We start from the raw sequence: 27,926 nt of genomic DNA on the forward strand, positions 1-27,926 counted from the left end.
ATGAAGGGATTCAAAATGTTTCAAGTTGACGAAGTAATATTTACTACTAGTTAGGGCTGTAAGATTATGGCCAAAATGATAATCACGATTATTTTGATCAATATTGTAATCACGATTATTCATCATGTTAGGGAAAACATCTGTATTTTTATTGCACTATTTTTAAACAAACAATAGCAACAGTTTTTAGTGTCCAGTGCTTGTTGTAAACAAACAAGAGGTCGCTAAGTGAACACCTCCTGCAGCAGCAGCACATACACACTGTACTGCTACAGAGCTAACTGTTAGCCTGTTAGCAATTTGCAGACTGGACGCTAAGGGGTAAACATCCCCTCTGGCTCTGCAGCTGGGAGAGACTCCTGCAGGAGGACTGTGCTGCTTCGACTCGTTCTTACTCTTCTTAACGAGCGTTAAGAAGCGTTCTATCCAATCAGCAACCAGGCTTTTTTCAGGGGAGAAAAACGGCCCCGCCCCCTGGTGGTTGGTGGACTACTGGTGTAGAAAGTGTTGATTAGATATGCAGGAGAGACGCATTTTAAAATGGAAATATCGCCGAAGATCAGGTAAAAATGTAGGCCAAAATCATGATCAGGATTGAAACTCGATTAATTGTGCAGCCCTAGCACTACTTATCACTCAACAGTGCAGGTCTCTGCCTAAGGTAAACAAACCTTTAAATTAATTTTGATAAGAGCAAATGTGTGTTACAGGACAACACAAGAGAACCCAGCCTCATCCAGATCTATGATAGATCTCTGATCCGGTGATAGAAGTGGCTGTGTGTTCTTACCGTTGAAGTCGAAGAAGTAGGAGAGTCTGTTGGCCATCATGGCGCGCTGGCAGCCCGTCATGCTGTAGCCCAGCAGCTCCTCCGGGTCCCTGCTGAGCGCCTCGCCGGCCTCCGAGCCGCTCACCCCGATGTAGACGCCCGTCTTGCTGCCGCGCATCGCGGCCGGGTTCAGTCCTGCACCAGAACATTTCATTGTTTCTAAACCATTCACTCCGTTTCTCATCAGCTGGACTCACTCAGAAAAGGAGCTCACACTTAAACTAAATCAGACTTTAAAAAAGTTGAAGAGAAATACAGAAGACAAGTCAGTCACACTTCAGTCCAACATTTACTAGATTGCTTACCTTCCATTTCTACTAATTCCACTTTCACTCATATTAACCCTTTGATGCACAACATATTGACCCCCCTTCTAATGGCCAACATGGGTCAAAAATAACCCACATTCATTCCCCATGTTATTTAATGCTGCTGTGTGTTTCGATATCAACTTATTTTATGATTGAATAATCCAAGTATTCTTTAAATATCTTGTTTTTGATAACAACAGATCATTATTTCCATTTTGCCTCTCATACTTTATGAAGAAAAACAGTTTTTGAATGATTACATACCTAACTACTTGGCTAAGTAGCTTGCTAAGCTAACTATGTACTAAGTAGTTAGCTTAGCAAGCTACTTAGCTAAATACTTAGCCAAGAAGTTAGCTAAGAAGTTAGCTTAGCAAGCTACTTAGCCAAGAAGTTAGCTAAGTAGTTAGCTTAGCAAGCTTCTTAGCCAAGAAGTTAGCTAAGTAGTTAGCTTAGCAAGCTTCTTAGCCAAGAAGTTAGCAAAGTAGTTAGCTTAACAAGCTACTTAGCTAAAAATGGATATGGGTCATTTTGACCCATGTTGTGCATTAGAAGAGTAGTGACACAAAAAGGGATTTTATTAAAAAATGAATAAAGGAAAACATAAAATTAGGATGTATGATGATCAAAAACAAACTAATTGAGGAAAACCAAAAATTTATTGTAAAGATATAGAACATAAAAACTCTGTCGGGTCACTTTAAACCATGTTGTGCATCAAAGGGTTAATGTCCTCTATCAAGCTTTCCGTGTGCTCACCTCCATCTACAATCGCCTCGTAGGCGATCTCCAGCATGAGGCGGAGCTGGGGGTCCATGGTGTTGGCCTGTTTCGGGTGGACTCCGAAGAAGGCTGCATCGAAGTGGCTGATGTCCTTCAGCTTCCCGTTCCTGTTTGGAAGACCGTACAGACCTGAAAAAGTAGAGAAAAATGCTCAATAATATGTTACTTATTTGCATGTTAATAAGCAACTAATTAATGTTGAATATGTGTTCCCTTTGGGTTTTTATTGCTTAGACTTTGTGTTTCCTTCTTTCCTTAATGTATAAATCTGAACTCTTGTTTCTTTTGTCAGAGATATGAACACAGTTGAGATTTATTGGGCTTTTTGGATCCAAACTCTCAAAAGACAAAGAGATAAAGTGAATAATGCAAACTGGGATTTGTTTTTGTTTTTTACTGTTGAACTGAAGTTGTGACTCTTCTAAATCTCCTCCACCCTAAAACTAAGCCCTTCTTTTCTTTTGGTAACATTTATTCACCAATGGTCTGATAACATCAATGTAAAGGTCAATGGAGGAAAATGGTTAAATTCAATAAAGGCAAAGTCTGATCATGTAGTAAACACATCCAGAAATACACACAATACACACTGTTTTTTATAAGAAGACATTGAGAACACAACATTTAAGTTGCTTCCAATCTTTTGGCCTGTAGTTTATTTATGAAACAATAATTCTTGATAAGCATAGATAGAGAGCAAATATGAGTGGATAAAACATTCTTGTTGGGTTGTGTGTGGAAACGCATTTCTGTAGCTGAACAATAAATCAAATGGAGCTTTATTGATCTCACCTGGCGTCCACCGCCGGTCGTCCTCCGTCACCATGTCCACTCCATTGATGAGGTTTTCCCAGAACTCCTCCAGGTTGTTGGACTCCGGCAACCGGCCCGATATCCCTGCTACGACTATCTCATCCATACTGAATCACTGCAGAGACACACAGACAGAGACAGCTTTCAACAATAACACATTTTATCTTATCAACATTTTTCACAGTGTAAAAATGTCAACACATTATTAGCTTATCTAGTCAGATGGAACTCATCAAGGATGACACAAAAGCTGGATCCCAAAGTCAAGGAAGGATCCTCAAACGGCTGAATCTGAAGGATTCTACGTCATCGACAGCTGAAGGACTGTCCCAAAGTCCAGGATTCTCCAAAGGACAGAGTACTTCTTTTGCCCAAATTCCAAGGATGCATGTGTGTATCTGACTACCCATAATGCATTGCACACACCGGTCTACCGGGAGATTTAAAAATGGCGAGCGAAGAAACAGGTAATATGAATTTAAATATATAAATATTTTCAGTTTACACAAAATATTTGTTATCACATCACTTACAAAACTTGTGTTCAAAGTCAAGCAAATACATATGCATAAACAAAAACCAGAATATTTATCTAAAGATGATAAAAGTCATCTTGATACATTGCCAGTTCAGTTAATTGATGCGTCTCAGTCGCTAAAGTTATTAATTGTTAATTCATATATATGCAGATGATGATGTACTATGTGTAAAGTATACAAGGCTATGCCATTCAGAAAGTTATACATTGATTTATTGTGTTAACAGACTGACAGTCTGCTATTATCCGTTATTGTTATTTATAAATAACTGTTATTGTACTGTACTGTAAAATTTAAAAAAGAGAAACAGAACACATTGTCATGGTGAGTTCTGCTCTGCTGCTTTAATGAAACTAAGTAGCAGAGAAATTCAGCCAGAATCAATGAAATATTCAGGTTTAATCCACTTTGTGGCTTTTTTTTGCTAAATAGTGGAGATTCAACTTTAAAGCATCTTCTTCTATTTCCACTAATATAATAATAATTATATAATATCATTCCCACCAAGGAAGGATCCCACCAAGGAAGGATCCTACCAAGAAAGGATCCCACCAAGGAAGGATCCCACCAATGAAGGATACCACCAAGGAAGGATCCCACCAAGGAAGGATACCACCAAGGAAGGATCCTACCAAGGACGGACTTGACTTTGGGATATAGCCAGTGTCAAGTGCAAATAAACCATAAAGCACTCTGTCAACTGTTTGCTAAACATATATAGACAGAGCACACTTTAATATACTTCACTCTACTAGTAAACAACAGAAACAGGCCTGAAGGCTGCTGTGTAAACAGGTAAACAACACATCCGGACCTAAAGGCATCAGCAGAGACAACAAACAAACTTTGCCTTTGTTTAAGCTTTGCAGCACCACTTTTTCAGCAACATTTGCAATACACTCAGTGTTCACCACTGAAACAATAATAATAATAATAATAATAATAAACCACAAAGCCAAACAATCCCATGCTCCAGCAGAAATATAAACCCAAATGTATCTCATTAGAATTTTCATGATTGCTGCCTATGGGCTGAAATATGTGCCACCAGAAACTGAATTTGAATTATTTATATTTTAATTGCTTAACTTGAACAATAGAATTAAAAAACTGAATTTGAATCACATCATTTGAATTTGTATTGTTCAATTTGAATCATTGCATTGAAAAACTGAATCTGAATTGTAATTTGAAATTGAATTTATTAGTTTGGAACTGAAACATTCAGTTCTCACAATTCAAATTCAGTTTGCAAAATTCAATTTCAATTTTCTGCGAAGAAACATCTGCGCAAAAATGTTTAATTACTGTAGCATATGTAATAGTGTTGGCGATGACTGGCAGGTTTGGGAATGAAGAGTCTCTCTGAACACGCATGACAGAACACTGACACACAATGTAGACGACTCTGTGTACATGAGTGAGCATTTACACACTGTACTGTGTGTGTGTGTGTGTGTGTGTGTGTGTGTGTGTGTGTATCCATGCATCTTTGTCTTTGTTCCTTGTTTCTAGGCCAGGCCTTTGGTTAGCAGAGGGCTGGTAGCTTGGTACCCAGAGACACGCCGAGTTATGGCATCATCACCATAATGTAGAACAGATCCTTTACTGTAACATAATGGACAGACTGACAGTAATAAACTGGGTTTAATGTTCTGACTGAGCCCACGTGGTCCAGGACACACATGGGATTAAATAGGACTGAGTACAAACTGTCCATTTAAACAGGGAAATTAATATCCGTCATGTCTTCAAACAATAGAAGTTACTAAGTAACACAGGGGAGGAACTAGGGCGAGGCAAATCAGCAAAAATGCATCAAAAACCGTCATTCAGAAGCTCTTACCGACGTAATCTTGCCTTTAATGTCGGTTATTTAGATTATTTTAAATCCGCGACATGGAAGCAACATGGATGAGAACTCAGACAGCGAGACAACGGAGCAACTAGAGCGGCTTGGACACAAGAGAAATCAAACAAAACACTGCGGAAAAACTGTTTGCAAGAAATGCAAGTTGATTTATTTATCTATTATTTGTTAGTTGTTGTTTTGAAGAGGGTGGATGCGGCGCGTGTTGGCTGCCGCATCGCCTCTAATCTCCAAGTAACTCTTCGTTTCTGGCGTTCTAACCTCCAATCTGCTACAAAGTTTTCCTGTCTGCCTGTAGCTTACTACCACCAACTTCCACCTGCTCCTGATAAAGACACAAAATGACCCAAATAAAAGACACAAAATGACCAAAAAAGACGCAAAATGGCCAAAATAGACACAAATAGACCACAAAATGACAAAAAAAAACGCAAAATGGCCAAAAAAAACACAAATTGACCCAAAAGAGACACATTATGACCAAAGAAAGGCGCAAAATGGCCAAAATAGCCACAAATTGATCAAAAAAGATGCAAAATGGCCAAAAAAGACACAAATTGACCAGAAAAAAATACATAAAATGACCAAAAAAATACAAATTGACCACAAAATGACCAAAAAAACCCCTGCAAAATTCCTAAAGACTTCTCTCTATTTTCTCTCTTTGTTATTTACTGACGTCTCTAACGAGATAAATGCTCAATTAATCATGATACTGATTTAAAGTCACATCACCTACAAGGAACACAAAGGGTTAAAATGACTTTCAACATTGAACAGAGCGCCATGTGTCTGAGGACCACGCCCACCAGAGGGGAAAACTAATAATAATAATAATAATAATAATAATAATATACAACCAAGAGTTAAAACACTACCAAAATATTTGTAGCAGACTAAAAACTACATTAAACCACGTCAAATGATAATTAGAGGACAGCTTTGAATGCTGTTTTTACAAAAAACAGATGATTTATGAATTAAAATGATGACAAAGGGCTAAATTAATGAATATTTTAATAAAAATGTGAGTCAATCTGTAATTTATTAATGCCCTGGTTTGCATGCATCATGTTTCTTGCCTTATTTTATGTATTCAGGGTTTAGTGTTGTGGTTCATTCATCCAGCAGTGTGTCAGTCAGATGATCCTATCTGACCATCAGACAACGACAACAACATGTCAAGAGCAATAAGCCTGAGAGACTGGACCCCGCCAAAATAACCCAGAATGCACTCTGTCAGCTGTTGGCTAAACATATAGAGACAGAGCGGGTTCAGCCCACCAGAGGGGAAACACTCATCGTTCTGTTGACTTTGTGTTTAAAGAAGGAGCCTCCTCGTCATTTCACTCTGCTAGTAAACAAGAGAAAAGGCCTGAAGGCTGCTCTCTGTTAATGCACAAACAGGTAAATAACTCATAACTACAACAGGTAAATAACTCATAACTATATACGGCCTGAGGCATCAGCTGGGACAATAGAGAACTGGAGGATATTGACACTCAGTATGACTAATAACTAACTAATAACGTTATGTTAGCACTAGTGACAAAGTCATTCATCCAGACTGAATGCACTTATTTAAGTTAAACTAAAGCATTTAGACAAGGTGTAACTTATGTTGTGGTGGAATGTGGATAAATCAGAAAGTTCTGTAATATTATGTTTAACGTGCCTTAGGTTGCTCACACATAGCTAACATTAGCTTGCTAACACATAGCTAACATTAGCTTGCTAACACATAGCTAATGTAACCTAGTTTTTATTATGGTAGCTCTTAGTAGAGCTATGTCAGGTATTATTCATTACACAATGAGTATTTTACTGTGTAGGATAGACCAGAAGTAGTGTGGTGTAAAAGTATTTTTACAAAAAATAAATGCAAAAATGGTAAACAGATAGTTTATTAATGTTTAATCATCATTTATAAACCGTATATAGACTATTTAGAATGGTAAATACATAATATTTTAATGTTTAACTAACTTCATAATTCATAAATGACAAATGGATGGTATATTAATGTAAGTTTATAGTTACTTTACCATTAACAAACAATTAAATTATAGTTAATAGTTTATTAATAGTTTTAGTTGCACTCATTTTAACATTTTTAACACCATATTAAGTATGTTAATGATTTTGAAATGATTCGTATACCTTTAAGAAATTGGTTGAAAACATTTAAAGATTCAATTTGTATAGAACTTTGTAAATGGTTAATAATTGGTCTATAAACATAATTTAGTTGGTTATTGTAAAGTGTTACTGTATGTTTTTGCTACAAACACGATGCCAGAGTATTTTACAGTGGAGTAATGTATTTTTAAAAGAAATAAAACTGGAAAAAATCCTGTTTTGGCTGATATATACATTTACAGTGTTTCATTGTTACTGAAACTGAATTAACCCATTTATCATTTTACGTCTTTTACTGTCATGGTTTAACAGTTTTTCACCCTAAAATCGACAGACATTTATTACAGTGCACACACACATAAAGTTGTATATTAGTGTGTAACCTGTAACACTGACTGCATGGCACTAACAGCTCTACCAGATACAGGAGACATGAGGCCTGTGAGGTTGGAGCTCTCCTGTAGCTGAAGGGATTTTGACTCCAGAATACTTCGGCCTTGATTAGACAACAAGACAACACGCAGCCTCACCTGACCCAGATCCCTCTAACACCCTGCAGGCCTGAAGGCATAATAAGACTAGCCACCAGCGTCCAGCCGGGCCGATCAACACTCTAGAACCAAGATCTGCCTCAGTGGTTTCAGCCTCACGCTGGGCTCAATGTCATTACTAATTATATCCAACAAGGAGGAGAACACTGTGATAAAGGTGTTAAAAACAAGATAAAAACAGTAAATCTGAGGGAAATGATCTTGCTGCATGGACAGATAATTTACCTTGACAAGATTTATTAAATTAAGATTATTAAATCTAGAAATAAGCATGTTGAACACTTAAAATAAGAAATTAACTCTTAAAACCAGATAAAGTAAAGCTGCCAGCAGTGATGAACTGGCCCGAGCAGAGTGACCTGATGATTATTTGGTTCTTACCAAGATAAAAAAACTTTGTGTCTTTTTTTTTTGTGATTTTTACGTCTTTTGTGTCTCTTTTTTGGGTGTTTTTTGTGTCTTTTTATGTCTATTTTGGTCATTTTACGTCTTTTTTTGGTCTTTTTTGTGTCTTTTTTTGGTCATTTTGTGTATTCTTTTGTTCACAAAATGACCCAAAAAAACAAAAAATGTACAAAAGAGATAAATTAAAGCTGCCGGCAGTGATGAACTGGCCCGAGCAGAGTGACCTGATGATTATTTGGTTCTTACTATGATAAAAACAACTTTTTGTCTCTCTTTTTCTTGTGATTTTTTGTCTATTTATGTCTTTTTTGGTCATTTTACGTCTTTTTTTGGTCATTTTCTCTCTTTTTTTGGTCATTTTGTGTCTTTTTACATCTTCTTTTGTTCACAAAATGACCAAAAAAGACAAAAAATGTACAAACCAGATAAATTAAAGCTGCCAGCAGTGATGAACTGGCCCGAGCAGAGTGACCTGATGATTATTTGGTTCTTACCAAGATAAAAAAAAAACTTTGGATTTAGAAGTGTTAGATCATTTATCTTGCTTTAAGAGTTAATTTCTTATTTTAAGTGTTCAACATGCTTATTTCTAGATTTAATAATCTTAATGTAATAAATCTTGTCAAGGTAAATTATCTGTCCATGCAGCAAGATCATGTCCCTCAGATTTACTGTTTGATCTGGTTTTTAGACTAACACCTTTTTTACAGCGTGTCTCCATTGTATCCTATCAGCTATAAGATTCTGGATATTCGACTTCTGAGCTCATGGAGCAGCACCCAACAACAAGAACCAACATGTCTCAGATCCTGATAGAAAGGGAACGAAGGTGGAAACACAATGGAGACGATGTGTTATTGTTGGTGACAAATACAAAAATCTGAAAGGATGCAGGTTAAAGGCACTTCCGCATGTGTTGGCTGCACATCCATGACAAATCTCCTGTTGAACCACGTCACTAAGGTGCTCTACTGGTTTGAGATCTTGTGGATCGACATGTGACTACACTAGAGCCATTGGAAGACGAGTCCACTATGGTCATACTAAGATAATAAGAAGACTCAGGGAGGCTGCAGCACTTGAACAATTCTCATTAAAGGGCCCAAAGTTTGCCCATACCACCAACATCACCTACCAGGACTGGTATGTTCACTACAGGACAAACGTTTGGAAGTAAGATCAAATCTGTACAAAAAAGATCATAGTTTCATTGCTATAAACATGATTATTATATAAAGAGCCACTTATTAGAACACATGTTGACTCTAATTATCAGCTCTTTGGGTTTTTATTGCTTAGACTTTGTGTTTCCTTCTTTCCTTAATGTATAAATCTGAACTCTTGTTTCTTTTGTCAGAGATATGAACACAGTTGAGATTTATTGGGATTTTTGGATCCAAACTCTCAAAAGACAAAGAGATAAAGTGAATAATGTAAACTGTGATTTGTTTTTTTTTTACTTTTGAACTGAAGTTGTGACTCTTCCCAGTCTCCTCCACCCTAAAACTAAGCCCTTCTTTTCTGTTGGTAACATTTATTCACCAATGGTCTGCTAACATCAATGTTTACCTAAAGGTCAATGGAGGAAAATGGTTCAATTCAATAAAGGTAAAGTCTGATCATGTAGTAAACACATCCAGAAATACACACAATACACACTGGTTTTTATAAGAAGACAACATTTAAGTTGCTTCCAAACTTTTGGCCTCTAGTCTATGGCACGACATATCTTTGTTTTTATTTTGTTTAGGCCAAATTTTGACACTACCATTCGAATATTGCGGCAAAAATAGACTAATTTAGCCTCAGTTTCCTGTTCTTTGATCACCAGAACTGGTTGGTGTTGTTTCTGCTGCTTTTATAGAGCTTTGTTAAAAAATATATTGTCTGCAGACAGACACCGAGCTGGTTTTCTTGCTGTTGGACTAAAGTTCGTCACTAATATTAGCTGGTTTGCTACGTCTTGCGTTGCTGCACTTGCTTGATGTTTGGCTGTGTGAGCAAAGATATCTAGTAATCTAGTTCTTAATATTAAGTATTATAATCAGAACAAATGCACATGTGTTTATGTTTAGGTCAGCAGTGTATCAGTGAATTACACTGCAACTGTTGGGACGCTAAATCACAAAAGAAAAAATACAAATCCTGAGTAATGACATTGGATCGGATGGGCTCAATACGGTTAATTAGCGGATATGCATCACTTAAAATGTGTGTTTTATTATCAGATCATCCCAAGTGTTTGTGTCGCAGATACGGAGGACCATAAATTCACTGTCTACATGCCAACAAACTTACTGAAAAGGTGAGATTATATTTCCGTTATTATTGTTGTCAAACCGCCATTTTAGTGAGTGATATGAGTCATTTTGATTGAATCAGAATACGACATGTTTATATATCTGTAGGGTGATATCAGGTAAAATGGGCCATTTAAGGTTTGGGGGTCTCAGCCCCTCTGGAATTTAGAGACAATGGCTGCAAATGATTTCAAACTGTTGATGTAACAAATAACATGTGATTTGATTGGTTTATGGTTGCTATGGTGGGTGGGACAATACTTTAAATCTAGACTGGAACAGAAAGTTACATGGTAAGTAGCCTGGCATACCAAATCTAACTAAACTACGATAACGATGACAAATCTATTAAAAAACAAACATGCGCATGAAATTAAAATTGATGATAAATGACTGTTTGACTGGCCCATTTTACCTGAAACTGCTCATGCAAAAAAAGTTGTTTTAAGAACTGTAGGGCCTTAATAATTATATTTTATTACATAATTTCAACACAGAATGATCAGAAACAGTCATTATTATTCATAAAAACACATGGAAAAGGCATATATGGTATTGTGTTTTTTTGTCCCAAGCGATTTACCAAAAAGTGGCCCAAATTAGCCGATATCACCCTATACATCATATGTTTTATTGTTTAGTTGGTGAGCAATACTTTTAGATGTGTTAGTGTTACATTCAAGCCAAGTTGACAGTGTAGATAGAAAGAAAGATGGAGGACGGTCAGTTTCTTTTCATTACCAGCCCACTTCCACTGCACACACCCAGCAACACACACTCACACAGCAAATTCCTCAAAATTCCTCAACCACGTGTAAAAGTGAGCAAACACTAATATTCTTCTCTTTTTCTCATCATTCATTTTTTGGTCTCACAACAATTATGAGCAGATACTTTCTAATGTCGGTGCAATGGCCTTTTTTATGGTTTGTTCTCATTAAGTAGTCAGTAAACAAATAAATAAACACACTTTTTAAAATCAGAGGAAGGAAACAGTGCGTATTATTAGTATTATTAACCATTCTCCAGCTTCCAGACTGACTGGTGGCCTCAGTGACCTGCTTAGTCATCATCTGTACCTTATTAGTAATTATGACTAATCATTATTATCATTAGGGCTGGGCGATATATCAATATAAAATACATATTGACATATTTTTGAATGTGATCTGGAATTAGACCATATTGCATATATCGATAAAGTTCAGATTTGCTCTCTGATCCTTGCTCCAGGCAAGCGTCTGCTTTAATTTAAGATATTTTTATTTTATTTTATTGTGCACTTTATGGAGCTTTGATTTTAAAGGAAGCTACTCGTCTTGTTATACAATAAACGGTTCCAATAAAACTACTTGTCACATGTCATATTTGGCTTTGACTTTAACTGAACATTTGCTTTCACTTTGCAATAAAAATATCGGGATATGTATCGCACACTGTAAAAAACATGTTTGTAGAAATTACAGTAAAACACTGTCAAATTACATCAGAAATAGGGCGTGAAAATTAAAAATTGTGCATCACCGTAGTAGACACTTTTAATGGCCGTAAATCAAAGAATAGCACAAAACTTTTACTGTCATAAACTGTAGGAAACACACAGTTTTGCTGTAAAAATATAAAATTCTCATGTTAAGTTAATGGAGAAATACCGTGATGTCACAATGACCCTAAAAATAACGGGACTATTCACTCTAAATTACAGTTTTTGCTGATATTTACATTTAAATTTACAGTAAAAATCTACTCACTGTATTTTTTACGGTGAAGTTCTGGCAACCAAAGCTGCCGGTATTTTACTGTAAATTAAACCGAAATTTTTTTAGTTTTTTTTACAATGTATATTGATATTCAGCCTAAATATATATCAGGATATGACTTTTTTGCACCATATCGCCCAGCCCTACTAATCATCAGCATCTCACTTCTGTGACAGAATGCCAGCAGCACTAGTGCAGCATCTGACAGAACAGCAACGTCATAAACCTGAACAGAGCACTTTACTGCAGAGTTTAGCCAAATACATCATTATTTTTGGCAATAAAAAGTGGCCTTTATCATCAACAACACCAATGTTATCTATCCCATAATGCATATGTTGAGAATATGCACCATCAGAGGTATAGTCCATGTTATCTACCAGCATCATCTCCATCATGGAGACACACCAAGCAAACAATGTGAACCATTAATCCAAAAGTTAAATGACTTGAATAAAATGCAGCATGGTGATAAAGTAGATACGCATAAAGAATACAGCGTTACGTAGAATGTACATTAAACTCGTCTAGTTCGCTTCGTTCTTACACTTCTTAACGAGCCGCCGGTCCAGGTCCCGGCCCCGGTGGCTCGTTAAGAAGAGTAAGAACTAGACGAGTTTAATGTACATTCTACATAACGCTACGTTAAACTCGTCTAGCTCGCTTATTCTGTCTCATTTAAAGAGATACAGTACTACATGTGCATTAAACTCATCTAGTTCCATCTAGTTCCCCTGGTCCAGGTCCCGGTGGCTCGTTAAAAAGAGTATGAAGGAAGCGAACTAGACGAGTTTAATGTACATTCTTCATAACGCTACATTAAACTCGTCTAGCTCGCTCATTCTGTCTCATTTAAAGAGATACAGTAAAAACCGGGACCGGGACCGGCGGCTCGTTAAGAAAAGTAAGAAGGAAGCAAACTAGACGACTTTAATGTAGACTATTCTACATGACGCTGCATTAAAGTGGTCTATCTCGCTCATTCTGTCTCATTTAAAGATATACAGTACGACATGTGCATTAAACTCATCTAATTCCATCTAGTTCCCCTGGTCCAGGTCCCGGTGGCTCGTTAAAAAGAGTAAGAAGGAAGCAAACTAGACGAGTTTAATGTAGACTATTCTACATGACGCTGCATTAAAGTGGTCTAGCTCGCTCATTCTGTCTCATTTAAAGAGATCCAGGACTATTAAACTGGTCCCTGAACACATCTCTAATAAAGCCCGGTATAGATGCCTCCAGCAGCCTGATAACCGCCAGATAAAGATCTTACCTGTTCACCAGGTGTCTTCCTCTGACTGTAAGTGCGCGTGTGACCGTGGGAAGGACCCGGCTGTCTGTCTGTCTGTCTCTCTGTCTGTCTCTCTGTCTCTCTGTCTCCTGGTTTCCTGTCTGTCAGCTTGACGTGAGACGCCTCTGAGCTGCTTCCTCTGAATCTTTTTTTTCGCTCTGGTGAATTTAAATGTGTTACATTGTGTCTGGCCACGCCACATGGGCTGACAGCTCGGCCCGGGCCCGCAGTCCAATGAGCGGCGAGGCAGGAGGCTCCGGGCCAGCCAGTGATGGAGAGACTCGCTCTACGCCCCCTGACTCACAGAGGAGGAGGAGAGAGAGAGAGAGAGAGAGAGAGAGAGAGAGAGAGAGAGAGAGAGAGAGAGAGAGAGAGGCTCGGGGTAACTGGAGTTCAAACTCAAAACTCAATATTCTCTTCCTCTCTCGGCCACCGTCACTCCTCTAGCCCCGCCCCACCGGACACACACACACATTATACACACACACTCTCTCTATTTATATTTATATATGTGCGCTTTATGTGTTTTATGCACACTGTTACTGCACCTTGTTTGTTTTAGGCTCCTTATATTTTTATGCTGCGTATTTATATTTTATTCTGCACTACAATCAGTGCTCTTTTTTGGACATTTTTATTTTTATTGCATTTTATTGCTTGAATATACCTCTTTTTATTTAATTGTTTTGTTATTGTGTGTCTATCTATCTATCTATCTATCTATCTATCTATCTATCTATCTATCTATCTATCTATCTATCTATCTATCCTTATATTTTATACTGTATATTTATATTTTATTCTGCACTACAATCAGTACTCCTTCTTTAGACATTTTTATTTTTATTGCATTTTATTGCTTGAATATACCTCTTTTTATTTAATTGTGTTGTTATCTATCTATCTATCTATCTATCTATCTATCTATCTATCTCTCTATCTATCTATCTATCTCTCTATCTATCTATCTATCTATCTATCTATCTATCTATCTATCTATCTATCTATCTATCTCTCTATCTATCTATCTATCTATCTATCTATCTATCTCTCTATCTATCTATCTATCTATCTATCTATCTATCTATCTATCTATCTATCTATCTCTCTATCTATCTATCTATCTATCTATCTATCTCTCTATCTATCTATCTATCTATCTATCTATCTATCTATCTATCTATCTATCTATCTATCTATATATCTATCTATCTATCTATCTATCTATCTATTTTTTATTATTATAACATAGTTTTGTATAACATATATGACTATAAATATATGAAACATTTCTTTACCTTTTTTTTAAACTTTATCAATGTTCATTTTAACATTTATGACTTGACATTAAATGTAAACATCAGTAGCTACACACACACACAAAGGGCTCTGGGTCCAACCAACACACACTGAGGTATTCTCCCCGACATGTAAACGGACCAATCAGGGAGCGGGGGTGTGAGGCCTCGTCCAATCAGAGCGGAGGGGAGGGACCTGTGTGGCGATAGGGTGATTAAAAGGCGGGCCAAGTGATGACGTAGCAGCGGAAGCTCGTGTGACATGCTGAGGTTACTGGAGTTCATGTTTCTGATGGCGTGATGTTCCCACGAGCATCTCACACACAGGCCTGCTACCAATAATACACATATAATATAATATAATATAATATAATATAATATAATATCATATAATATCATATAATATCATATAATATCATATAATATAATACAATATAATATAATATAATATAATATAATATCATATAATATAATATCATATAATCAATCAGAAATACACAAGACTGGTTTTAGGACATGTAGAAAAACTTTTTTTTCTCCACCTTTTAAGGCAACTTCTTCACATCATATGTGATATGTGTCACATATTAATCATATTGATTTTATATATCATATTTATACAATATTCTTGTCCTCTTGCACATTCTACTTATACTATTCTTAGTATATTATCTATTGTATGTATATATTGTATAGTAAAGTATTTAAATGCATATATAATGCCAGTACAATATATCATATATATGTGTGTATATATATATATATATATATATATATTATGTTGTGTATGTATGAACACCCTGCACAGGCTGAATATATGACACATTTCTATGTTATTATTATTATTATTATGACTATGATTATTATTATATACAGATACTGTTGCTGTCGTTACTATTATTACTATATACTGTGAGATACTACTATTATTATTATACTGGCCTTATTATTATTATTATTATATATTATATTATATACTGTAGTAATCTGTCTATCTGTCTATTTATTCCATACTAAGTGTGAAATTGTAGTTTATTTGTGTGTTTTTTGCTTTTAGAAATATTCCATATCCAATATTGTTTAATAGAAATGTATTTTATGTTTTTTCAAAGACCCCTGTTTCATATAAATCAGTTCTATAGCCTCATGTTGTTTGATAGAAATACATTTCATAGCACATGTTGAATAGAAGTTCATTTCCTCATGAAAGATGTTTTCTGGCCTGGAGGTAGAAGCTCTGAGTGTTCCAGTGTTGGACTGGTGGAACCGGTCGCTGCACGAGGAGCTCAACAGGAGGAAAAGCTGCTCCTTCACTGCAGAAACCAACTGACAACAATAAGAAATAAATCACTAGAATTACGCAAATACATGCTTGAAACACGTACAATTATCTGCCAGTGCAGTGAGTATTTTTTTCTTTGTAAGAATTCTTTAAATAAGTAAAAAATATCTAGGAACTGGAAAAAAACAATGATGTCCAGAATTAAATCCAAATATACTTATTCTGAGCAATTGTGGCTTGAAAACCTCGACTGTAGTAACATTAAAATAAGGCAGAAATACTTGAAATGAGGTAGAAAATACTTTTGAAATATTATTCAAACTACATGCAACTAAAACTCTCAATTGGAGCCAATATTTTAGGTAAAAACTCACCATATTCAACAGTTGAATAGCTCGAAAAGCATATAAAGAAGTCTTTAAACAATAAGATAATTACATAAGGACATAATAATAATACTAATAATTAAATAAGCACATAAAGCTATGGTCAGTAGGTAAATTATACTCAAAACAAGATAATTAAGATACTATTGCTAGATTTTGAATTTATTTGAGCATTAATTGAAAAAAACCCCCACAAAAAATAAACATATCAAGATGTATAAGGGTTAAGAGCATTATGTAACATTATGAAGTAAATTTCCTGATCAATTTTGTCCCATAAGATGTTGCAGCAATTTTTGAGTCATTACTAGTGTTATTAAAACTAATAATTAAAACGTCCAAAACTATTATAACCTTGGTAAACTGCTGAGAAAGCTATACAAAACTGTACTAAAGCTAAAAACATCCTCGAAATACTTTAAATCTCTAGTTTGTGGCTGTAAAGTTTCATGAGGCTGTAATGTTTTAAGGTCAAGTTAAAAGAAACGCTCTCATTGATCTCTACGGAAATCCACATTTCCAATTCCAGCCTGTTCTAAGGACCCCCGTATGCAGAAATATCCAAATAAAATAGGAAAACAACACATTTTAATGCAGGAGAAAAACAATGTGGGTTTTGACTTAAACTGTTACACGATGGAGATGTTACAGTAAAACACTGTCAAATTGCATGAGAAATAGGGCATAAAATAAAAAATTGCATATCAGCATTATAAACACTTTTAATTACCGTAAATCAAGAAATAGTACAAAACTTTTGAAAGCACACAGTTTTACTGTAAAAATATATAAAAATTCATGTAAAATTAATGGATAAATACCATATTGTCACAAGGACACAATGAAATGATGAAATAAAGGGAATATTCAGTCAAAATTATAGTTTTTGCTGCTAAAATTAAACATTGAATATCACCATAGTAGATGCTTTTAATTACCGTAAATCAAGGAATAGTACAAAACTTTTAAACTGCAGAAAACAGTTTCTTTCATGTAAAATCAAAGAAGAAATACCATATTTCCACTCAGACACAATTACCCTAAAAATAAAGGGAATATTCAGTCAAAATTACAGTTTTTGATAATATTTACATTGAAATTTACAGTAGAAAACCCACAAATTCTGGCAACCACAGCAGCTGGTATTTCACAGTAAATTTAACAGATTTTTTTTTTTTTTTTACAGTGTATCAGCAGTAAGGAGCATGTACAGTAAGTCAAGACGAGACTTGTGGTTCCCAGAGGGCTGATTCACATCCAGATATCTTAAGGTCAGAGGTCACCAAGTCTGTTTTTCCCTCTCTAAGAGATTTACGCAGGCTCTGATGACATCATCATCACATAATTCAGGTTATTTTGTCAGGCTGAGGAGGACCAGGACCCTAACCAGCACTGCAACAAGGTGTTCAGTCTAAAAACCAGATCAAACAGTAAATCTGAGGGAAATGATCTTGCTGCATGGACAGATAATTTACCTTGACAAGATTTATTACATTAAGATTATTAAATCTCTAAATAAGCATGTTGAACACTTAAAATAAGAAATTAACTCTTAAAACAAGATAAATGATCTAACACTTCTAAATCTAAAGTTTTTTTTATCTTGGTAAGAACCAAATAATCATCAGGTCACTCTGCTCGGGCCAGTTCATCACTGCTGGCAGCTTTACTTTATCTGGTTTTAAGAGTTAATATATTATTTTAAGTGTTCAACATGCTTATTTCTAGATTTAATAATCTTAACTTAAGGAATCTTGTCAAGTGAAATTATCTGTCCATGCAGCAAGATCATTTTTTTCTGGTTTTAACTGGTTTAATTTAAGAAATCGCTTGGTTTAATTCTGGTTTTAAATGGTTTTATTCTGATTTTAAATGGTTTTATTCTGGTTTTACGTGGTTTTATTCTGGTTTTACGTGGTTTTATTCTGGTTTTACATGGTTTTATTCTGGTTTTAACTGGTTTTATTCTGGTTTTATTCTGGTTTAACGTGGTTTTATTCTGGTTTTATTCTGGTTTTACGTGGTTTTATTCTGGTTTTACATGGTTTTATTCTGGTTTTAACTGGTTTTATTTAAGAAATCTCTTGGTTTTATTCTGGTTTTAACTGGTTTTATTCTGGTTTTATTCTAGTTTTAAGAGTTAATTTCTTATTTTAAGTGTTCAACATGCTTATTTCTAGATTTAATAATCTTAATTTAATAAATCTTGTCAAATTAAATTATCTGTCCATGCAGCAAGATCATTTCCCTCAGATTTACTGTTTGATCTGTTTTTTTAATCACATTTTTTACAGTGTGTCAGTCCTTAACGTTGTAGTTTCTGACCCTGGTTCTGGTCCTGCTGGTGGTCTTGGTGGTGTTTGGTGGGTTCTTCTTCTGATGGACCTCTGTTGGGGCCTGGCTATGTACTGGAGCACTGACACCATGAATTATCTGGACTCCATCAGCCACGGTCCTCCTGCTCAGCTCACCTTCACCTTCACACAAGACAGATATTAATATTAATATAATATTAAAGAGCAATATTAACGGCTGTTCAGTGGAACCATGTGTTCAGATTCACTAGTGATCCTGATCCGTCCTCCACTTTCAGAGACAAACACCAACAATAAAACAGGATTAATGTCCGTTAGTTAGATTATTTACATTGCAGCACATAGAGTCCAGCTGCTAATGGTGCGTTCAAGGTCTACACCAATGTCAGAATTTTCAACGCTGTTTCGTGCTCCAAGTTCAGACCTTCAGTGTAAATCGTGGGTCTCAAACTCGTGGCCCGCGGGCCAATTGTGGCCCTCGTGATGGTATTTTGTGGCCCCCACCTTGATATGAAAGTTTAATGTGAGTTTTATATGAATGGTACTTTACCGTGTTGTGTGTGGAAGGTCCCTTTAATTGATGTTTTTGGTTTTTGGTAATAATTTTGTGTCTTTTTTAAATAATTTTGTGCCTTTTTTTGGTAATTCTGATTCTTTATTTGGTAATTTTATGTCTTTTTTTGGTAATTTTATGTCTTTTTTTAGTAATTTTGTGTCTTTTTTTGGTAATTTTATGTCTTTTTTTGGTAATTTTGTAATAATTTTGTGTCTTTTTTGGTAATTCTGATTCATTATTTGGTAATTTTGTGTCTTTTTAAAATAATTTTTTGTCTTTTTTGGTAATTCTGTGTATTTTTTTGGTAATTTAGTTTTTTTTCTGTCATTCTGTGTCTGTTCTTGGTCATTTTGATGCTGCCTCCAGCGGCCCCAAAGATAATTTGAGTTTGAGACCCCTGGTGTAAATTAAACACACCATAACGCGTTACGGTAAGAACGTGTTAGACCTGCCTTCAAAATAAAAGCAAACACATTTCACACTTTCAAAATAAGAGCACATGGATGTGTTAGCAGAATCCACCATAGAATTTACAAGAAGACTGTCAAAATAAGACGCCTTAAATAAAATATAGAAGAACCCTTATTATCCTTTATAGTAATCAAAAACTATCATAACCTTGACTTCCACACACACACTCCACCACTAAAGATGTGATGGTCTGACCACTGGGAGCTAGTGGGAGTTCAGTGTGTTACCCTCGGACACTCAGCCGCCTCGTTCCAGATACAGATTTCTAAACATCCCTTGGCTTTGCTCAGTGTTGACCTTGTTACTTTTTGGTAATTTTGTGTCTTTTTAAAATAATTTTGTTTCTTTATTTGGTAATTCTGTGTCTTTTTTGGGTCATTTTGTGTCTTTTTAAAGTAATTTATTGTTTATTTTTCAGTCATTTTGTTTCTTTTTAGTAATTTTGTGTATTTATTTGTAATTTTGTGTCTTTTTTTGGTCATTTTGTATCTTTTTTTAGTCATTTTGTGTATTTTTTTTTTTAGTAATTTTGTGTATTTTTTGGTCATTTTGTGTCTTTTTTAAGTAATTTATTGTTTTTTTTTTCAGTCATTTTGTTTCTTTTTAGTAATTTTGTGTATTTTTTTGTAATTTTGTGTCTTTTTTGTTCATTTTGTATCTTTTTTTTCAGTCATTTGGTGTCTTTTCTGTAACTGTGACCAGTGGGAGCTAGTGGGAGTTCAGTGTGTTACCCTCGGACACTCAGCCGCCTCGTTCCAGATTCAGATTTCTAAACATCCCTTGGCTTTGCTCAGTGTTGACCTTGTTTCTGGACAGTATATGCTCGCTCTAAGAGAAATGAGATAAACTTTATCTAATCTTATCTCTTACAGCTGTGTAAAATTTCTAAAAAAAACCCTTTGACCGGCCAGGACAGTTCAGTTGACTGAAATATTGTGCCAGGTTTGTCCTGTTTCACAATTATTAGATGGCATGATGTTGATCAGTGTGTCTGAGCGTGATGAAACTGTTCCCTGGAGAGGTTGGGCAACTTAACAACAGGACTTTCATCTCATCACTGCAACTGTGTTTCTACTGGAGACGTTCTGTCCAGAACCACCAGTAAGATCAATAACCACCAATAAGATCAATGCTGACACACTGAATCAATCCCTGTTCACACCAAGGTTACAATAGTTTGGGATTTTTCATTAGTTTTAGTTTTAATTTCGGTGTGATTTTGTTTTCAAATCCAGTTAGTTTTAATGTGTTTTTATTTTTTGGAAAAAGCTTAGTTTTAGTTTAGTTTTTATTATTTTTAGGTTTTTTTGTAATGGGGTATTTGTTGGGTTAGGGCAATTTGTCACTTTTTTCTCGTAAATTTGAGATTTTTTTTCTTGTAAATTTGAGATTTTTTTCTCGTAAATTTGTCACTTTTTTCTCGTACATTCGTCACTTTTTTACCATAAATTTGTCACTTTTTCTTGTATATTTGTCACTTTTTCTTGTAAATTCGTCACTTTTTTCTTGTAAATTCGTCACTTTTTTCTTGTAAATTCGTCACTTTTTTCTCGTAAATTTTCCACTTTTTTCTTGTAAATTTGTCACTTTTTTCTTGTACATTCGTCACTTTTTTACCATAAATTTGTCACTTTTTCTTGTAAATTTGTCACTTTTTTCTCGTAAATTTGTCACTTATTTCTTGTAAATTCATCACTTTTTTCTTGTAAATTCGTCACTTTTTTCTCGTAAATTTGTCACTTTTTTCTTGTAAATTCGTCACTTTTTTCTCATAAATTTGAGATTTTTTTTCTCATAAATTTGAGATTTTTTTTCGTAAATTTGTCACTTCTTTCTCATAAATTTGTCACTTTTTTCTCGTAAATTCATCACTTTTTTCTTGTAAATTTGTCACTTTTTTCTTGAAAATTCATCACTTTTTTCTCGTAAATTTGTCACTTTTTTCTTGTAAATTTGTCACTTTTTTTCTCGTAAATTTTAGTTAGTTGTAGTTGTTTTGTAATGGGGTATTTGTTGGGTCCAGATTCAATAAGGTCACAATAAATGTTTCCTTTATTTCCTTTGTCTAATCCATCTCAGCCCCAATAAGTTGATTAAGTCATAAAACCAGATGGATGAAATAGATTTCATATCAACCAAAAAGGTTTACGGATGAAAAAAGTTGACAAAGACCAAAACGAAGGACATTTTCACTATAATTTTAGTTAGTTTTAGTTAGTTTTGGAACCACAAAATACAGTTTCAGTCAGTTGTTGATTCCAGCCTGGTTTTTAAGAAAGACATTGTGAACAGAACATTTAAGTTGCCTCCAAACTTTTGGCCATGTCTGCTGTTAATATTCTTTTACTGACCTGACAGGAAAAAGCTGACTCTTTGTGTGTGATTTTTAGGCATATACAAGATCGGAATAAAAATAAAATATATATACATATATATGTGTAAATATATGCAATCAGTTTGGGAAACAAATTGTGGTCAAGCTTGTAATTGTGGTTTATTACCTTCTGACATCAGTGACGGACTGACTCCATGGTCCAGGATCTCCCAGAGCTGGTTTAATGACCTCAGAGACTCTGATGATGACATCACAGACCTGGACTCCAGGGGCCCTGGGTTGCCAGATCCTTCTGTGGCAACACTTTGGTTGCCTTTCCCAGGCAGGAGATGTTGAGCGGGGGGGCCGGAGCTCTGCCTCAGAGCATACTGCAGCTCCTGGACACACAAAGACATTAGTGGAGCCACAGCGCCCCCTAGAGGGACCACAGAGTAGCACACAACACCACACTCACTCAGTTAAAGTCTCTTCTTAACCCAGAACCCAGAACCAGTTCTCCTTAAAGGATGTGTTCTATAAGTGGACTACATTGAACACATTTTTGATGTTTAAAAAAAAAAATACTACCCCTAAATGTCAAAAATCTGTGATGAAACATATACGTTACGATGGGCGTTTATGGTATTTATGTTTATGATATTTCTTATTTTAAAATAGAAAAAAACTAGACACATTTTCTGCTTACAGAGACACAAATTTGCCTTTTGATTTTGCATCTCCATAACATATATCAAAATTGTGACTTTAATTTGTTCAGGAAATATGGTCAGAACAAGTTAAATGCAACACAGGACATCTTATTTATGGATTAGAGTTGTTAAATGGGTTTAAAGTTAGCCTAGTAACAAAAAATACGCTTTTTAAAATGAGCTACTTTTACACATTTCTGTTTCCAGTCACACAATATGTGTCTCTTAGGGATTTAATGAGTTAAGGTGAAGCATAAAGCTGAATATGGGAGAATATAGAACATTTAAAGTGTTTGTTACACCATAGGTTCGTATGGGTTAAAACCAACCTCTTCTCGTTGGCTCGAGTGTTGATTTTATGATTTTTTTTGTTTTTATTTGTATACATGCATGTTTTATTTTGTGCGGGCAGTACATTTTACATTTTATTTATTTATTTTTATCCTATTTTTATTTATTTTATCTTATTGCATTTTACTGTTCTATTGTTTACTACATCTTTCTGTATTGTGTTATCTATTTATTGTTTGTGCAGCACTTTGGAAACCTTGTGTTAGCTAAAATTTTGCTCTATAAATAAAGTGGATTGGATTTGGAAATGGATGTACAGGTACATCTCAAAACATCAGAATATTGTGAAAAAGTTCAATATTTTTTGCCAATTATTTCAGAAAGTGAAACTTGTTTATTATATAGATTCATTACACATAGAGTGAAATATTTCAAGCCTGTTTTTCTTGTAATTTTGATGATTCTGGCTTAGAGATAATGAAAACACTAAACCCAGTGTCCCAGAAAATGAGAATATTGTGAAAAAGTCCAGTTTTGGAGTCCACAGTTGGTATTTTGTGTCTCTTTTGGTAAATTTATGTCTCTTTTGGTCATTTTTGTTTCTTTTTTGGTCATTTTTGCAGCTATTGTTGGTCATTTTGTTTCCTTTTTGGTCATTTTGTGTCTTTTTTTTACACAGGTACATCTAAAAAAAATTAGAATATTATGAAAAAGTTAAATATATTTTATCAATTATTTCAGAATGTTAAACTTGTTTATCATGTAGATTAATTCAACATAGAGTGAAATATTTCAAGCCTGTTTTTCTTGTAATTTTGATGATTCTGGCTTGAAAACACAAAACTCAGTGTCTCAGAAAATGAGAATATTGTGGAAAAAGTCCAGTTTTGGAGTCCACAGTTGGTATTTTGTGTCTCTTTTGGTAAATTTATGTCTGTATTTGGTAATTTTAACATCTATTTTTGGTCATTTTGTATCTTTTTTTTTACACAGGTATATCTCAAAACATTAGAATATCGTGAAAAATTATTAATTAGAAAGTGAAACTCATACATCATATATATTCATTACACATAGAGTGAAATATTTCAAGCCTGTTTTTCTTGTAATTTTGATGATTCTGGCTCAGAGAGAATGAAAACACTAAACTCAGTGTCTCAGAAAATGAGAATCTTATTTGTTTCAAGTGTACATACACACTGAAATATAAAAATGACACATTGTGTCGTTAGGGGGACTCAATTATTGTAATCAGTTTATACACAAGCACTTCTGTGCAGCATCACCGCTGGTTGCCTGGCAACCACACACTGATGACAAAGCCTGGCTGTTTTTCACCACCAAGACTTATATATATACATATATATATATTTTCTTTCTTCATATTTTTGCATGACTTTTATTCATGCTTGCTCTCTCAAAGCACTTTGTGAACGCTGTTTTTAAAGGTGTTATATAAATAAAGGTATTATTATTATTGACTTCAAAACCAAAAACTGACGTTTACATTTCTGCATATACAGATAAGTCAAATGAGACATTATTATTATTGGGCTTTATAGCTGCAGCTAATCTGATTCTGGAGCGTTAGACAAGCTGTTTCCCCTTGAAAACCACATCCTGTTGCCAGTTACAGACAGAGAGGACTTGGGCATTTGTGTCTTTTTTTTTGGACCTTGTCATATTGGTATGAAAATAGTCTCATTTTATTATGCGTAAATATACTAACAGTGTTGGAAGAAGTATTCAGATCCCTTCCTCAAGTAAAAGTACTGATACCACACTGTGAAATTACTCCACTCCAGTAAAAGTCCTGCATTCAAAACTTACTGAAGTAAAAGTACAAAAGTATCAGCATCAAAATGTACTTAAAGTATCAAAAGTAAAAGTATTCGCAATGCAGAATGGACTCACTCAGATTGTCCAAATATATTATTATTTTTGATGCATTTAGCCTTAAATTTACTGTTGTCAAGGTAGGGCTCATTTTAACTACTTAATATACTTTTGTGTGGTTAATTAGTACAAATTTTAAATCTATTATGTTTTATGTTAAATCTGGACCTGAAAAGTAACTAAAGCTGGCAGCTAAATGTAGTGGAGTAAAAAGTACAATAGTTGCCTAGAAATGAAACGAAGTACAAGTAAAAAGTGACATAAAATAGAAATACTCAAGGAAAGTACAAGTTCCTCAAGAGTAAATGTACTTAGTTACTTTCCACCACTGTATACTAGTACAAAATATCTTCAGATTCAATTTAAAGTAAATATTGCTCGGAAATTGAAAGTGTATGGATGTGTTGAGGAGTTAAACTTAATCCCACAAAATATAATATCTACACATTGGAAGCATTCCAATAATTAGGAAATAGGAAAGACATTTGTGCATGAAGGTCTTCATCAAGGTTATTATAGTTAACGAGAACTAACGAAATAATGAAAACTAGAATTGAAAAAACATTTTCGTTAACTGAAATAAAAAGAGTTAAAAAAAAAAAAGATAACTAACTAAAACTGTATTTTGTGGTTACAAACTAACTAAAACTAACTAAAATTATAGTGAAAATGTCCTTCGTTTTCGTCTTTGTCATCTTTTTTCATCCGTAAACCTTTTTGGTTGATATGAAATCTATTTCATCTATCTGGTTTTATGACTTAATAAACTTATTGGGGCTGAGATGGATCAGACAAAGGAAATAAAGGAAACATTTATTGTGACCTTATTGAATCTGGACCCAACAAATACCCCATTACAAAACAACTACAACTAATAAAAACTAAACTACAACTAATAAAAACTAAACTACAACTAATAAAAACTAAACTACAACTAATAAAAACTAAACTACAACTAATAAAAACTAAACTAAAACTAATAAAAACTAAACTAAAACTAATAAAAACTAAACTACAACTAATAAAAACTAAACTACAACTAATAAAAACTAAACTACAACTAATAAAAACTAAAACTAAACATTTTCCAAAAAATGAAAACTAATTAAAACCAGCAAACTCACTCTAAAAACTAATTAAAACTAACTGAATTTGAAAACAAAAGTTGACAACGAAATTAAAACTAAAACTGATGAAAAATCCAAAACTATTAGAACCTTGTAGAAACATTATTTACATCCTGGACTCAGACAAACGATGGCCCCAAATGTGAGACAACAGAGTCAAAGAACATTCTCCTCTCATCTATTAACTCTCAGGTACTAAAGTGAACACTCTTTAATTCATGAGATATATTGTCTTATATATGAAGACGTTGGTACCTGTGTGGTGAGCTGGTGCTGCAGCAGCTCCAGAGCAAACAGGCGACCATGTTGGTCTCCTGGTTCCTCTGTGGAGGAGTCCTTCTCTGGCTCCTCTGGGTCTGGAAGACACACAGAGTTCTGCTTTCATTCTGATAATCAGGCTTCCAACAGTCCGAGCTCCAACATCCGAACCAATCTAGGACGTTTGAATAGATTAAAGAGGCGCTGAGAGGCTCGGCTCCAGAGATCACAGCTTCTCTAGCTGTGCTATATATGCAAATATTATTTATTTATATGCATTTAACAGTCTTGATGCTGTGTGTTAAGAGTTATTTTACGAACCTGGTCTCACAGGAATCTGTGGAATAGCCACGGAATCACTCAAATTTCCGTGAAACTGACACGGATTTCTCTACAATGCAAGTTAATGCCAGTCATATCCCGTGGCTATTCCATGGATATTTGTTCCTATTGGTTTGTTCCAAGTCACGTGACTTTCAAGGTCCCGGCGGTCAGAACAAAAAACATGGCCGACAATTCTCTCATTTTTAGTGAAAAAAAATCAATATTTTGACTTAGTTTCTGCATAAAAATGGATTTTGATCACATTTCTAGCGAGAAATATATGTTTTATTTTCTAAATATTCACTCAGTGAATGTACATAATCACTTTGTATGTTGGAATAGCCACGGGATATATATATATATACCTTACATGTCTTTTATACTCCATTGGTGCATTTACTACCCTTTGGAAGAAATTATTGAATAATTCAAATCTATAAACTGGCACATCAAGGGGTTAAAATTATGAAAATGATTTAATGTTTGGTAGTTTTGAACATGTCTGAAGTTGTTTAAGAGATTTATGGAAAAATAATCTGAAAACATTATTGATGTATGGTGATTTAATAGCAGTTTTAGTGTGAGTGGCCTTTTTTGGCCACGAGGGTCACCAGAAAAAGAACTACTAAAAAAAACCCAGGAGCTGAGTTTTTAGTTTTTAAGACCACCAGTCTTACCGGTCCCTCCCTGTAGTCCTGTATTGTGGATCTGGGCACGGAGACAGTTGACCATCTCTATCAGCTGCTGTTTCTCTCGGCTCAGAGCAGCGATACAGGACGCGGCCTGCTTCAGCCTGCTGTACAGGAGAGGAGGGTTGCTTTTACCCTGCATACTGTCCTGCAAACCACCAGACTTCAGTTTGGAGGCCTGCTGCCGCAAATACAGCTTCTCCTCTTGGAGCTGTCGCACCAGAGCCCTCTGGAATGAAGGTAGTGTTGGGACAATAGATGATTGATAGGTGAGTAAACCTTCATTTTTGAAAGTTTCGTGCACTGATGGTTCAATGGTTCGATGTTTCCTACAGACAACATTCAGACAAGAAACTGGTTCAAAAAGTTCCTTTTATAATGATTTTAAATTTAAAATGTTATGTCTTAAGCTCTGTTG

The 27,926-nt window shown here is 34.9% G+C and overlaps 2 protein-coding genes across 2 annotated transcripts in view; both read right to left on the minus strand.

Moving 5' to 3' along the window:
- The window catches only part of fasn (fatty acid synthase), a 79,091-nt gene extending 65,227 nt beyond the window's left edge, over positions 1-13,864 (minus strand). Inside the window, 4 exon segments of the mRNA XM_059325234.1 lie at positions 791-964; positions 1,900-2,052; positions 2,716-2,851; positions 13,574-13,864. Of these exon segments, the coding sequence (XP_059181217.1) occupies positions 791-964; positions 1,900-2,052; positions 2,716-2,842 (454 nt within the window). The 5' untranslated portion in view covers positions 2,843-2,851; positions 13,574-13,864.
- The window catches only part of ccdc57 (coiled-coil domain containing 57), a 54,250-nt gene continuing 37,601 nt past the window's right edge, over positions 11,278-27,926 (minus strand). The window contains exons 15-20 of the mRNA XM_059325118.1: positions 27,497-27,737; positions 26,493-26,593; positions 22,401-22,611; positions 18,883-19,034; positions 16,056-16,215; positions 11,278-11,294 (exon numbers count right to left, since the gene is read on the minus strand). Of these exons, the coding sequence (XP_059181101.1) occupies positions 11,278-11,294; positions 16,056-16,215; positions 18,883-19,034; positions 22,401-22,611; positions 26,493-26,593; positions 27,497-27,737 (882 nt within the window). The remainder of the gene's footprint in view (positions 11,295-16,055; positions 16,216-18,882; positions 19,035-22,400; positions 22,612-26,492; positions 26,594-27,496; positions 27,738-27,926) is intronic.

This window comes from Centropristis striata, chromosome 21 (assembly GCF_030273125.1).
Source record: "Centropristis striata isolate RG_2023a ecotype Rhode Island chromosome 21, C.striata_1.0, whole genome shotgun sequence".
In the NCBI taxonomy this organism is placed as follows: domain Eukaryota; kingdom Metazoa; phylum Chordata; class Actinopteri; order Perciformes; family Serranidae; genus Centropristis; species Centropristis striata.